This window comes from Lactuca saligna, chromosome 9 (genome assembly GCF_052625555.1).
Source record: "Lactuca saligna cultivar CGN05327 chromosome 9, ASM5262555v1, whole genome shotgun sequence".
Lineage (NCBI taxonomy): Eukaryota > Viridiplantae > Streptophyta > Magnoliopsida > Asterales > Asteraceae > Lactuca > Lactuca saligna.
The window spans coordinates 36,235,416-36,249,972 of NC_136425.1; the positions used below are offsets into that span (position 1 = coordinate 36,235,416).

General features: G+C 32.8%; 1 protein-coding gene across 1 annotated transcript; it reads left to right on the top strand.

Moving 5' to 3' along the window:
• Positions 1-11,437: 11,437 nt before the first annotated feature.
• Positions 11,438-13,139, top strand: LOC145017649 (putative (S)-N-methylcoclaurine 3'-hydroxylase isozyme 2). Its single transcript, XM_078975640.1, has 2 exons — positions 11,438-12,413; positions 12,489-13,139. The coding sequence occupies exons 1-2, from the start codon at positions 11,514-11,516 to the stop codon at positions 13,110-13,112; spliced, it is 1,524 nt and encodes a 507-aa protein (XP_078831766.1). The 5' UTR covers positions 11,438-11,513; the 3' UTR covers positions 13,113-13,139.
• Positions 13,140-14,557: the final 1,418 nt, after the last annotated feature.

Sequence of the window (14,557 nt, forward strand, 5' to 3'; positions counted from 1 at the left end):
TAGGACTCATAAAGTCTCGAACTTTATCACTTTGGATGTCTAGAAAGCTCTTAATCCATTAAGACCCTTCTACTACATACATGGACATCTTAGGCCATTGGGACCTCATTTTATCCCTTAAGACCTCTTCAAGGTCCAGAAAGGACAGATTATCTCGTCCAAAATGCATCATGCACCATATTGGGGTTTTTAGGACAAGAAATGCTTCCATAATACTAGAAAGGCTACACCTATGACCTACAAGCATAAAGTTTGAAGCTTTTTACCTTCTTGAGCTTTTAGGGCACAACACAACTTCAAATCTACAAGCCAATCTCCTTCAACTATTTGTTGCAATGGCTTCACCTTCAAGAGCTCAAAATACCCAGAAACTCACTCTCACACACAAGCACTAGGGTTTGGGGACGTTTTTGGAAGATGGAGGTTGAGAATGAGGAGAGAAAATGAGCCATAAGGATGTTTATATAGCCCTCAACCCGAGATATTAGGGTTTCCTTTTGTAATTAGTATGCCCATCGTACACAAGTGTACACACAGTGTACTCCTCTTGGTCCCAAAATTACAATTTAGCGCTTAGGCTCTTCATGGCTTTACCCTTCCATCCCCAGGGACTAAAAGTGAAAAAATTGGGATGTTACAACTCTCCCCCACTTAAATTCAATTTCTTCCTCAAAATCATTCCTTACCATTCCTGGTAACTTGACATATTGAGGGGCACCTCCACAACCTTGACATCCGACAACTTTCGAAGGAGACTAAACCCAATAGGAATCTTTCCTTCTAGAGAAAACGAATCCATAAACCCATGCGGCACACAACCCTATTCCACCTTAAATACATCATCTGGAAACTTGAATTCGGTTCGTCTCCCTAACAGACTACACATACTAACCCTCGCTAGTTCCCTTCCCATTACTACTAACGAACTAATCAACCTTGGGAACTTGAGGTTTCTACCCATAAATAGAACCATGGGTCATATTCTACTGAACCCCTGTGCCTACAACTTACCGTTTGCCCGCGTCGGGTATCTTGGCTTACTGCATAGAACAGGACAGCCTAGTCCGATCAAGCACAACTTGCCATCTAATAAACCATCAGGATAAGATGTTCACATTATACCTACGATAATCCACCATGTCGCTCCTCGTCACCCACCACTTCAAGCAGTTACCACCAACAACATACCCACCTTTACCGGTCAACAAGTACGACACTCATAACTAATCCATATCACCCCTTCGGGTTGGAATACCAATATGTCAAGTCAATTCAACCATCAAGTTGAAATTCTCAAGGTACCCTTATGTACGTACAACGTACTCCTCTTGGTCCCAAAATTACAATTTAGCCCTTAGGCTCTTCGTGGCTTTACCCATCCATTCCCAGGGACTACAAATGACAAAACTTGAGATGTTACATTGGGTAATTGGTAGCTCCTCAAATCTGATTGAAATCTGGTTTGATAACATGAAACCATGTTATAGAAAATGAAATTAGGTAAGACCAAACTTTCAAAGATAACTAAACCTATATTACAATTAATATATGAAATTATGCATGAGATATATCATAAAGGTTCCTAGACAAATAGGATTGAAATTGCTAATTAGAATCTCTTAGAATTGTGATGTTGAACTACAAAAATATTTTTCGATATTGGATATTTGTAGTTACATATTTATTTACTTATTGTCTAGTTTTGTATTTTTATGCCATCCATGAATGAACGTATCTTCATTCTAAACATCCTTAGTGGATCATGTTGGGTTTTCGATGCATCCTTACACTAGATTTAGGTAACATAAGCATTTAAATATAATCCTAAGTATACATGCAACCTATATCTAGGTTTTACTATTATAAAAACATACTTTAAAAACATAAATATAAACTAATTAAAAGGGATAAGAATGCGAAACTTTAGGAAAAAAAAATTTATTTTCCCTTGACCATTTGTATATTTCGAACTTAGTAGTTGCTGTTGGAAGAACTAGCACCGAAAGTAGGAATGTCTCTAATGGATCACACCCAAAAGTCTACAACCTTAGAATATTTTAGGAGAGAGGATAGACTACCATGCGAACGAATTCTTAATCTTGGAAAGCTTAGGAAAGAAATTATTAAGGCTAGTGAGGTCTATATATATAGTTGAAGTAACTTGCAAATGAAGCATATTTGAATCATATAAATAATCAAATTTAATCTATACTCAAATCATTTCCTTATATGATACCTAAAACAATTCTAGAAGGCTTCTAAAGCCTCCAAAACCGTCCACCCCCTTTAGGGTTTCTAGAATGCTCTTCTTATTCAACTATTGAACAATCAACCACTCAAAGAAGAGGTAAGTGAAAAGGACACTCATTCAACGGTTATTTTATTGGTTGTTTCCTTATACCTCTCTTATATAGCATGACTTCACGAATGAGGTATACTCATGATTCAACAAACGATAATTAATTAAACATATGATGAAACATATTGTAATATTCTTTCACATATAGTAAACATATTATATATATAGAAATTTTTTGATATTTTACATTTTTTATAAATGTTTATAATTATATGAAAGTTAAATTCTATTTAAAATTCTATTATTTAAACAAATTATCTTTAACTCATTTTTAATTAATTAATTTTAAATCATTATCTATAAATTCAAATTACTTAGACATATTTATCTTTTCAATTTAATTATCAAATTTTAACAGATTAAAATAATATTTACAAAAACTGGTGGGATGTCAAGCCACCAAACAAATTACACCATTTTTCTTGCAAATAAAACATAATATAATGGTAAAAGGGGATCAAATCCACGGGAAAATAGTTGTATTTAATTACCAATAAAATCCAAATGAAACAAGTGAAATAAAACTAAACAACTAAAATTAAACTAAAGAGTGGGAGTGGGGTGGGGTGGGGGGGGGGTGTTGTCATTTGTTTGAAAACTAAAAGACTAGAAGACACTAAAATTCTAAAACAAAATATACAAAACATGATTGAGTAAAATGTACATCACTAAAACAAAATTGTGCACAGTAACAATTATAAATACCACTTATTGATGTACACATCAACATTCAAGAAATAAATTTACATTACATAAGTTGTAAAGTAAAATTAAAATAATTTAAACTAAAAGTAAAACAATACTGAAAATACAATTAAAAAGAAGATTCAAATTCCAAGTAATGAAAAAAACGTGACAATTTATTTTTGGAAGAGTATGTTTCATTTGGCTTTATTACGAAAACACAGAAATCAACAGTTGATCTCTACACAAAATGAGAAGATTAAAACCACCAACTCAACACAACCATTAGAAGTAACATACAACCATGAAGGTCAATAATGTTACCTCGAGGAAGACGATCAGAACCAAGAATGAAGGAGACTTTATGGCAGAAAAATCTTTGTATTCCTATTAGTCGGCATATCGGTGAGTAATGTGGAGTCAAATATAGAAATGAGATAATTTGAGGTAAAGTTTACCGAAGATGAGAGACATAGACATGTGGAAGGAACCTACACTTCTTTGTGATGTAGTAAACTATCCAAATCAAACCTCCATATCTACAGGGTGTTTAACAAGTGGGAGGTAGAAATTGATGAGACAAACTATGAAATTCAAGCACGAAGCATCCAATTGACAGTCACATATAAGCCGACGTCTTTAAATGTAACATTTGAAATAGGTATGTTTCCTTTTAGCCTTTCGTAATTAAAACATTGCATTTTTGGTCCTTGTGGCTAGTACGTGGGGCGTACCATCGTGACGCTTAACGTAATAACCAAAGTGTGATTGCAGGTTCGAGCTTCGTATGTTGGGCGTACGAGGGTTACGCGGGGCGTAAGCTGGCCACGAGCAACCCTTAATTTTTAGTGTTTGTGCCCTATTTAAGCCTCATTAACTCATCTCTTGGAACATTTTACACCAGCCTCTACCCTTTGAAAACCCTAGTTCGTCCCTTTGCCTTGTGTGGTGCCCTTATGCTCCTATTTTGATTATTTGAGGGTTTTGTGCATCTTGAAGTGGTAGAAGAAGAAGCTTGAAGACTCATTCTTTGGAGGGAAGCTTAGAGATCCAGGTTTAGCATGTTCATTTCTTGGATTTTGAGGTATAAAGTTCAAAGCTTGTCATCTCATTTCATAGATTTATTTCCTTGGCTTGTCATTGGCTTTTTGGTTGGTTTGTGAGCTATGGTCATTTTTGGAACTTATCCTTGTAGATCTAGGCATATTAAGGGATTCTTAAGAATAAAGGTGAAAATTTTATGGTGGTTTTGGTCTCATGCATGTGTTAAGTCATATATTAAGCCCTTTTGAGCTCTAAAGCCCCATTAAGCGATGCATGTGCATAAAGTTGACAACTTTGCATGATAAACCACCTTAGGGAAGTCAGATCTAGGTTTTAGGTCGAAGTCTTAACCGAATAAGTTCTGAGTAAGGAAGGTTGGCAAAGTTGAGGAGTACACTAGGTGTACAAGCTGGTACGCCACGTGTACAAGCCACCATACGAGTATGCTTAGCATACGAGCTGAGTACACCCCACATACTCAACAGCTAGGTTTCGAAGTCTTATTCCCACGTTCTTACTCTCACGCTGTTGATTGTGTATAAAAGTTGTTTTTCAAGGAGTATAAAGATCTCCACCTCCTATTCATTTTTTTTGTTTTCCTTCGCCGTCTTTTCCTGTTCTTGCTAATTTGATTTGAATTATTGTTAGGTCTCAAGTAATATGAAAAACTTATGACATCAAATATCGACACTTTATTTTGAATCCTTTCTTTTCACTCCATTTTGTTTGGATTAATGTGACTTTGATATACTGGGTATAAATTTGAAATTTGATATGATTTTTTTGGTATGTTTTGAAGTACTTCAATGTAACATCTCAAAAATAAGACCCAAAAATTTTATTTTTAAATTAATAAAACCAATATCCCAAAAACATCATCATAAAAATCCAGATAAAACAAATGTATCAATCATCATATCATATTAAAATAAATCACAAAATACATAACGAGGTGGTGTGTGCTCTGCAATCATCCCAGACTCGTCTCTTTGGAACTAGAAGTACATGAAACATAAAATGAAAACCATAAGAACAAAGCTTAGTGAGTTCCCAACCACTACAAGAAAAAGTCGAAATAACTACGGAAATTTTCTACGGGCCTATCCCACTTTAGTGTATCGGGCCCCGACCACACTCGCATAACGAGCCTCGCCCAACATACAAATCATATAAGCACATACACATACAAGAGTCACACAGACATCTAGTATCCTAGCATCACTGATCATGGGTCGGCATTGGTGCCTTAGACCTGCTAACATGGTGAGGAAACACACCTCGCGCTGTCGAATCTCACAAAAAGAATCCGTGGCTGCTAGCCCGCTAAAATCCTCACGCCAACAATCACAAGATAACATCCAATTAATAATTGGATCCTAACTCACACTAAAAGTCCAAACTAGGCTAAAAGACATTTTTACCCTTCCCTAACATGGCCTAAGGCCAAAGCCTAATCCAAATGTCCAAAAAACCCAAACAACACAATAATCACCTAAAGTCCAATTATGGCCCAATTTTCCAAATTGGGCCCAAACCACCTTTATGGGCCTTCACCACGTTGTGCCACCATGATGGATATCGAGTCACAAGTATTCATGATGTGCTGCATGTGCATTATTATACCCCACTATGGCTCATGGTGTTCCATCGTGTGTGTTGTTGATGCTCATGTGTTTTATGTCATGGATGAATGTTCCAGAAGCTAATGCACAACGGATTGTGATTGGTTGACACCATTCATGATCCTATGGGACAATGGGATTGGTACAATAGGGTTTTAGGTTTGATCCATTCATTATAAATATGGGAGTCTGCTAAGTCATTTGTGTCTTTTTCTTTTATATCCTTAGTGAGTAGGACAAATCTTTCCTAGTTGTACTTGTAATCTATGTTTGACAAATCTATGAACAAATAATACTCCCCTCCTATCTGTGGACGTAGGTCACCTTGACCGAACCACATAAATATTGTGTCTTTTTGTGCTTTTGGTTTCATGTGTTATCCACATTACTTCCAAACAAAGGGACATCAAAACTTGACAAGTGGCATAGATTTGTTATGATTCTTGACAAGTATCATCTGGCTTCTTAACATGTTTTTTTTCAAAAAAAATGATTTTTCCCGAATATGCATATGTGCAACATTTTAGTTTATATAAATGGATATTTACATATCACATATCATATATGTGCATATATGTTAGCAAATGGACATGTATATGTACTCTAACATAATCATGATATTTTTATTTTTGAAACAATTAACGAAAATAATTTTTGGGATCTCGAAAAACATTAAGTTCTCACAAGATCCTAAATATATATAACACATTGTTCTAGTATACAAAATTTAATTTAGTGTCACACGATATATTTGATTGAATTAAAATTCCTTCTTACAAAAGCTTGATATAATTAATCATAAAAGAAAACAAAAAGACCCAACAAAATGAAACCAAATTCATCTCATTTCATAAGATAATATATGACCAAGTTGTCACCACCAAGTATTTGGATAACTCGTTGCCTTAAATAGTCAAGATGAAAGTAATCATCTCACAACAGAAAATTCAAGTAGGATGATCAACTACCATATTAGGATTCTCATCGATACATCTTTTCCTAACAAGGATTCCCATCAAAATCTTTTTATAATCAAATCTGATATAGACGGATGACCAAACTTAGTCTAAAATTTCTTAGTTGTTGTTGATATATATATATATATATATATATATATATATATATATATATATATATATATATATATATATATATATATATATATATATATATATATATATATATATATATATATATATATATATATATATATATATATCATAATGACTTAAATGAATATTTATTTGTAAAATATAATTATTATGCAATTTAATCAGACATGATACTCTTGTAGCGAGTGCAACATAGCCCGTCATCTAAAAACAATAACCATATTTTTATTTTAAGTTTTTAAAAAATATTACTTTGTCTGGAATCTCATTCTGTAGTAATGTTTATATTTCAGAGTTTTTTCTGTTATTATTATTATTTTTTTACTTTTAAAGAAATCTTTTTAGCATTTTGTGATTCCGAATTTGCATTTCGAAATATTTAATGCCACGATTTTTCAATAAAGTATCTAATTTTATATATTAATACTATATATAGATCAAATTACAATGTTTGTTTAACATTTTGTTAAAACTAAATAAAAACGATTTTTTTTTGAAAATTTGGAGTTTTTCTTTTTTGAAATCCGAAATTTTTGTCCGAAATCCGGAATAACGTTCCAAAATCACTAAAAAAAACTATTATTTCTTAGTCTGGTATACCTATTCTAGATATAATGATTATTTTTGCTAGAATAAAAAATGATTTTTTTTTTGTTCAAATACACCTTATATATTACTTAATTTTCCTATAATAAACACCTTATATATTACTTAATTTTCCTATAATAAATGGATAATATCATTAGTATTAAACAAACTATTGAGTTCGGTATTAAATAATTCTAATATCCATTGTGTTATGCAAAATTTTAAAATTTGAAATTTTGTTCATCTATGTTGGTTTGGTCAACCAGCGTGTAATAAATCATATGATCATTTGATTATGTGTGATTTAGACTATCTAGTGTGGGTAACATCGTTTTCGTTTTTATTTATGTGGAACACCAATAACGATGTTAGAACGCTCCAACACCGCCCCCTATACCATTAGCTCAAGTTATTTTGCCTCCCATTGCCATGGTAAAAAAAATTGCCTATTTACCTCACATATAAATACATACATACATTTATAATCTACACCTATTCTTCTCTTTCTTTTATTTTATACAGAAATCAACCTCGTTTTCTTTCAACCAAGCTATGCAAAAAAAAAAAAAATCTTCCACCCCTCTACCAAACACAAACACATTCGCTCCAATGAGGTTTGCACCATACGAAAGCTATATGAACCTACTCAATACTCAGAACTCACCCCAAATACCATTTGAAGGAAACTTTTTTAATCCCGTCTCAACCCAATGCAATTTCCTACATCGCCCTAATTGCAACAAAACCTTTGTTTCCATGCCACAAACAACCACCCAACCACCACGTTGAACGACATGCAGAAGAAGTTGAGAGGATGTGACAAAAGTTAATGGAAATGAATGAAAAGTTCGAACAACAAAATCTAATCACACAAAATAAGGTTGAAATGCAACCTGATCACTTGGAGTTTCTTTTGTAAGAAAGCGAAGGAAAATCAAATAACGAATGATTTAACAATTCTTTAGACTAGCGAATAAAATATGAAACCACGACAAGTGCAATTATTCCGAAAGATGAATGAGAAAACCGAGATGAAATATTTGCATGACTAATATATCGTATTTATGTTTTTAAATTAGGGCTATGTTTTTCTTTTTTTTTTTCTTTTTTTTTTTTGTGTGTGTAATATTATTTTTAGTTTTAAACGATATGGTTAATTTATGATTTTAATTAAATTGCATGTCTTATTTTTTTATATAAATAATATAACGTGGATAAAAAAACAAAACCAAAAAGTAAAAAAATAAATAAATCAAAACAGAAAAAAAGAAAAAAGAAAAAATGAGGAAAAATGAGGATGTTATAACATATTGTTTATTTCTTGACTTGGTGTTATAACAACATATATGAAGTGATATTTTTTTGGTATGATAACATGTTTTAATATATCGTTCACACCCTCTAAGCTTAAAAGATTAGAACAAATCTTATAATTATTCAAAAACCACGGTTGAATTAAAAAACTACCATTTATTCGTATAAATAAGTCATTTTATTGATCGGAACATATTTTTTTTCCTTTGCTTACATCTTTGAAAATTCTAAATATTGTTGAAAATGATTATCGAATCTTATGAACTTATTCGAAAATTATCAATATTTTCGACAATGTGTTGTATTTTTTATTATTATTTCAATTCAACTAGTTTTAATCTTAATTTTAGTATATAAAACATGAAAAACCATTAATGCTAAAATATAATTGCTTTTTTGAAAACGAGTTTACGAGCACTTTATCAGATTAAGTATATAAAAGAAAGATAAAATTAAAAGTTGGGTTTATGTGGTATCTCAAAAATAGTATGTTTTGTTTAAAATATTTTGAAATTACATTATTGGTCCAAAATAAGAATTTTACTATAGGTTTTGTCAAAAACTTTTGAAAATTTTTAAATTATGAATTGACCCTTTTATTTTGTTTTTTATTTTCTTTTATTGATAACATTTAAAAAAAGATAACATAAAATACCATCTCTCTCTCTCTCTCTCTCTCTCTCTAGATCTCTCTCTCTCTCTCTCTCTCTCTCTCTCTCTCTCTCTCTATTTGTTTTGATAACACTCAGAACATCATCATAAATTCAAGAGCACTCAAGAATATCTTCATGAACTCAAGAACATATTCCGCCTCCACCACTATTCGACCACCGTCCACCATCACCACCATCCACAACTACCACCCACCTCCGTCTCCACCTAAAAATCATCCCTGAAAAAAAAAAAAAACATATACAATGTCTGGGTTTGTTCTTGGGTTCTCCCCCCTAAGAATCATTGCCAGATCTGAAGCCTCATCAAGTTTTCAAGAACACACACACTTACATTCAAGAATACATTCATGAGCCCCATCTCTAATGAACATAAACACACACGAAATCAGATCTGATGAACACACAAACACATGAAATCTAATCTAATGTACACATACACATGAAATCATAAACACTCTCACACACTCATGGGGGGCTTAGAGGGAGGGCAAAGTGGGCAGCTGCACAGGGCCTAATTTTTTTGATTATATATTTTTATTTAAAAATACAAAATTATAATAAAGATAAGGGTCCTTTTTTTCTTGTTCGTCCTGGGCCTTTAAGAATATTTCATTTTTCAGGACCGGCCCTGCACACACTTACGAAATAAAATCTGATGAACACACACACACACACAAGAAATCAGATGCAATGAACACACTCACACACACACATGAAATCAAATCTGATGAATACAGACACATGAAATAAAATATGATGAATACAGACACTTGAAATAAAATCTGATGAACATACACACGATCAGATCTGATAAAGGGTTTTCAGATCGAGTTAAAGGGTTCTCGGGTTCATGTCTATGATATCCTCGTCAGCCGATGAACTCCTCTTCAGATGAGGTGCCTTCAAGTCACACACGATGGTGTCAGAGCTGCCTGTTAAAGCAAGCCCTAGCGTTGTTGCAGAAATGTTTGTCTCCAAAATCGGGTCATGTCTCCGATCTTGTCCCTGAAAATGAAGAATTTTTTTATGTGTTTGTGTGTGCGTTTGGAGGGGACAAAGAAGATAAAAAGGAGAAATGTTTGTCTCGAATGTTGATTTTGAGAGAGAGAGAGAGAGAGAGAGAGAGAGTAGATAGAGAGTAGAGAAAGAAAGATAGAGGATGAGATTAGGAATTTTTATTTTATTATTCATTTAAAAAATAAATGAAATAAATAATAATAATAATAATAATAATAATAATAATAATAATAACATTGAAAAATGGCAAAACAATCACATGGACCAAACATTAATTTTCAAGGTATTAGGGTTTTGGAACATGGTATAATTCTGAAATATTTTAGACCAAACATTAATTTTTACATATCACATGGACCAAACTTGTAATTTTGTCTAAAAGAAAAAAATAACTTATGTTAAATACGAAATTTTCGAAAATCACTACAATTTGAATTACTTTTTAGAAAAAATAATTCAAAGAAACTTATATTGAGTGCAAAAATTAAGTTAAAATTTTCAAAAATAAGTATCATTTGCAAATAAATAAATAAATAAAATAAAGGTTGATGTAGATATAAACTATATATTGCTTTTCATTTATTTATATTTAACTAGTTTGTAACCTGTGAAAACAATGCTACAAAATTAATTAAAATGTTATAGTAAAAATTCAAAATTATTTATTAATTATTTTAAATAAATTGTTAATTAAAAGATTTTTTAGTTATATAATATTATAATCATTGATATTATTAAATATGTGAAATTATATTGCTTATAATTTGTATTAATTTTATTTTAATTTTTATTCTAATGTTATTAATTTAATGTAATTAATGTGGAAATTTTAAAATTTAAAATAAAAAATCAATAAGATGATAAATAACATGCATTAATTAGAAGAATAATATATAAAATATACGACGATAAAATTATTTTTTTATTATATCACAATATTTGTTATTTCATCTAATACCTTGAAACTTCTTCTCGTTAAATACTCTTGGCTATTTAACCTATGGTATTCCTCGTCAAGGAATATTTGCTTCCTATTTGTAAGTGTCTTTTAAACATTACGTACTGCAAAGCTAGCGGAGTTGTAGCAAGAAAGATTACCATGATTCTGGAAAGTGTTAGAATGCGAGAGATGATGATGTTCTTGATTCCATGGTCACTCCTTTACTTCTTCTTCTTCTTCTTCTTTCGTATGATTAGATCTTCAAAAGAGCTACCACTCCCACCAGGTCCATATGCATGGCCAATCGTAGGCAACCTTTTTCAAATAGGAAAAAATGCTCATGTTCGTCTTGGAGAGATGGCCCAAGTGCATGGACCACTCATGTCACTCCGTTTTGGTCGACGAATCCTTATCGTCGGATCATCATCTTCTGCAGCTTCGGAAATTCTCAAGACCCATGATCATGTGCTTGCGGGTCGAGACGTACCAAGAGTGCTTCAAGGCAAGGAATCAACCGTTCACAATATGAATCTTGTCTTTACATCAGAAACCGATGATTCCTGGAGGAAAATCCGGAATCTCTATACATCAAAGATTTTTTCAAGTAAAGCTATGGAATCTCGTGCAGACATGAGAGAGAAGAAAGTTATGGAGATGGTGAAGTACATAGCTTCAAAAGGTGATTCTAGTATCGGTATAAAAGATGTCATGCTTGTAACTGCCACCAACATCATAGGCAATACGTTGTTATCGATAGATCTTGTGGATTTTGAAGGCAATGGAATAGGTGCAGGGATCAAGGACTCTGTAAGAAGACTTTCTTGCTTGGGTACACAGGCACAATTAGCAGACTTATATCCGATATTTGGCCGATGGGATCTTCTTGGCTGGGAGAAGAAGGTCATGCAGATCATAGAACAAGAGCTTGGACCTATCTGGGAGGTTATAATCATCGAAAAGAAAAGAAATGGAAGCAATACTTCTTCGTATTTAAAAGATTTTACTGATATTTTAATTGAAAAAGGCTGTACACATCAACAAATCAATGCTTTGATGGAGGTTCATCTCTCTCTCTCTCTCTCTCTCAGTTTGAAGTTGACACTTACTCATTTAATTTGTCGTTTTCCATCTCAGGAGCTATTTTCGGCTGGCACTGAATCTATAGGATTTACGACAGAATGGTTTGTTGCGGAGCTTCTCAGAAACCAAGAGGTAATGCAAAAGGCTAGGGATGAAGTTCTGAAAACGATTGATGGGAATGTAGTCAAAGAATCAGATTTGCTTCATCTTCCTTTTCTCGAAGCATGCTTCAAGGAAACCCTAAGATTGCACCCACCAGCACCACTTCTTCTCCCTCATAGAGCTATGCAAACATGTGAGGTGATGGGATACACTATTCCAAAAGATAGTCAATTATTGGTTAACGTCTGGGCAATCAGTCGTGATCCCAAGATCTGGGATGACCCTTCGGACTTCAAACCTGAAAGATTCATCGGATCAAAGTTGAGTTATAAAGGTAAAGACTTTGAGTACCTGCCATTTGGTGCTGGGAGAAGAATGTGTCCTGGAGAAGCCATGGCTTCCAAGACGATACTCCTAGCCGTGGCTTCATTGATTCTAAACTTTGACTGGTTCCTTGTAAACAACAACTTCAATCCCGCGGACCTTAACATGGATGAGGCCTCGGATTTCCCTGTGCACAAGAAAGAACCATTGCATGTAACTCTGAAGCTTCGTCAGCAGTTCAACACTATTTGATATCACAAACTGAAGTACTTATTATATAAATGGTAATTAAATAAATAAGATGTGCTGCGTTTGCATCTTAGAATAATGCGTTTGAATTTATCTTAAGAATTATTTTGTTAAAGTATGTTTTAAATGTGGTAACTTATAAATCAGAAACGCATTGTATTTTTAATTATTGTTGTGCCTATATTATTAATTAAAGCATTCTCTATAATGATTATATAGAGGCCTCTTATATATATTATACCCGTCATTTTACAAAGAGGTTTTATAGAAAGTATTACATAATTAAATGTAAAATGCATTAATTATGAGAAATATTTTATATAATTAATAAATTTCATATTTAATAATTATAATATTCCTCATAATTAATAATTAAATTAATATTTCTTATGTGTGAGAATGTTAGAAAATCCCTTTTACAAAATATCATAAAGGCTAATGACCATTTTTCCGCTAAAAATGCACGTGAATTTGCGACCTTCCTATTTCGGACATAAATATTACCCATGCAAAATTTATTAGTTTTAGAAAAAACCACAAAATTTATCTATATGGGTTTGTAAAAAAACTGTGCATAAGAAACAAAAAGTTTCCACATAAAATGTCTAAAATCAAGAAATTCTCATTATTTTGTCTTAAAGGTCAATAATATTACCTCGAGGAGGACGATCAGAACCAAGGACGAACGAGACTCTATGACAGAAAAAACCTCTCTATTCCTATTAGTCGGCATATCGGTGAGCAAAGTGGAGTCAAATATAGAAACGAGAGAACTGGAGGTAAGGCCTACCAGAGATGAGACACATGGACATGTGGAAGATGCTTCCACTTCTTTGTGATTCAGTAAACTATCCAAATCATACCTCCATATCTACAGGGTGTTCAACAAGTGAGAGGGCAAAAGTGATGAGACGAACTATGAAAATCAACCACAAAGCATCCAATTGACAGTCACATATATTTTGAATTCTTTAAAGTACTTCAAAACCTACCAAAAAAATCATATCAAATTACAAATTTGTACCCACTATCAAATTCACATTAATCCAAACAAAATCAAGTGAAAGAAAGGATTCAAAATAGATGGTTGAGAGTGTAACAAAGATTTGATGTCATAGGTTCTTCATATTACTTGAGAACCGCAACAATAGTTCAGATGAGATTAGCAAGAACATGAAAAGAAAATGAAGGAAAAGAAAACAATGGATAAGAGGTAGAGACCTTTATACTCCTTGAAAAACAACTTATAGACACAATCAGTAATGAGAGAGTAAGAACATGAAGAATGAGTTCAACTTAGGAGAGGTTGAAGGAGAAGTGAGGTCGGAGGTTGTGGAAGTGTCCGTCTAAGAAGGAACATCGAGAAGTAGTTGAACTGCGAATACGGATGATACCCAAATTCTATCAACTACCATTGATATGGATCTAATTGATTTTGATTGGGTTTA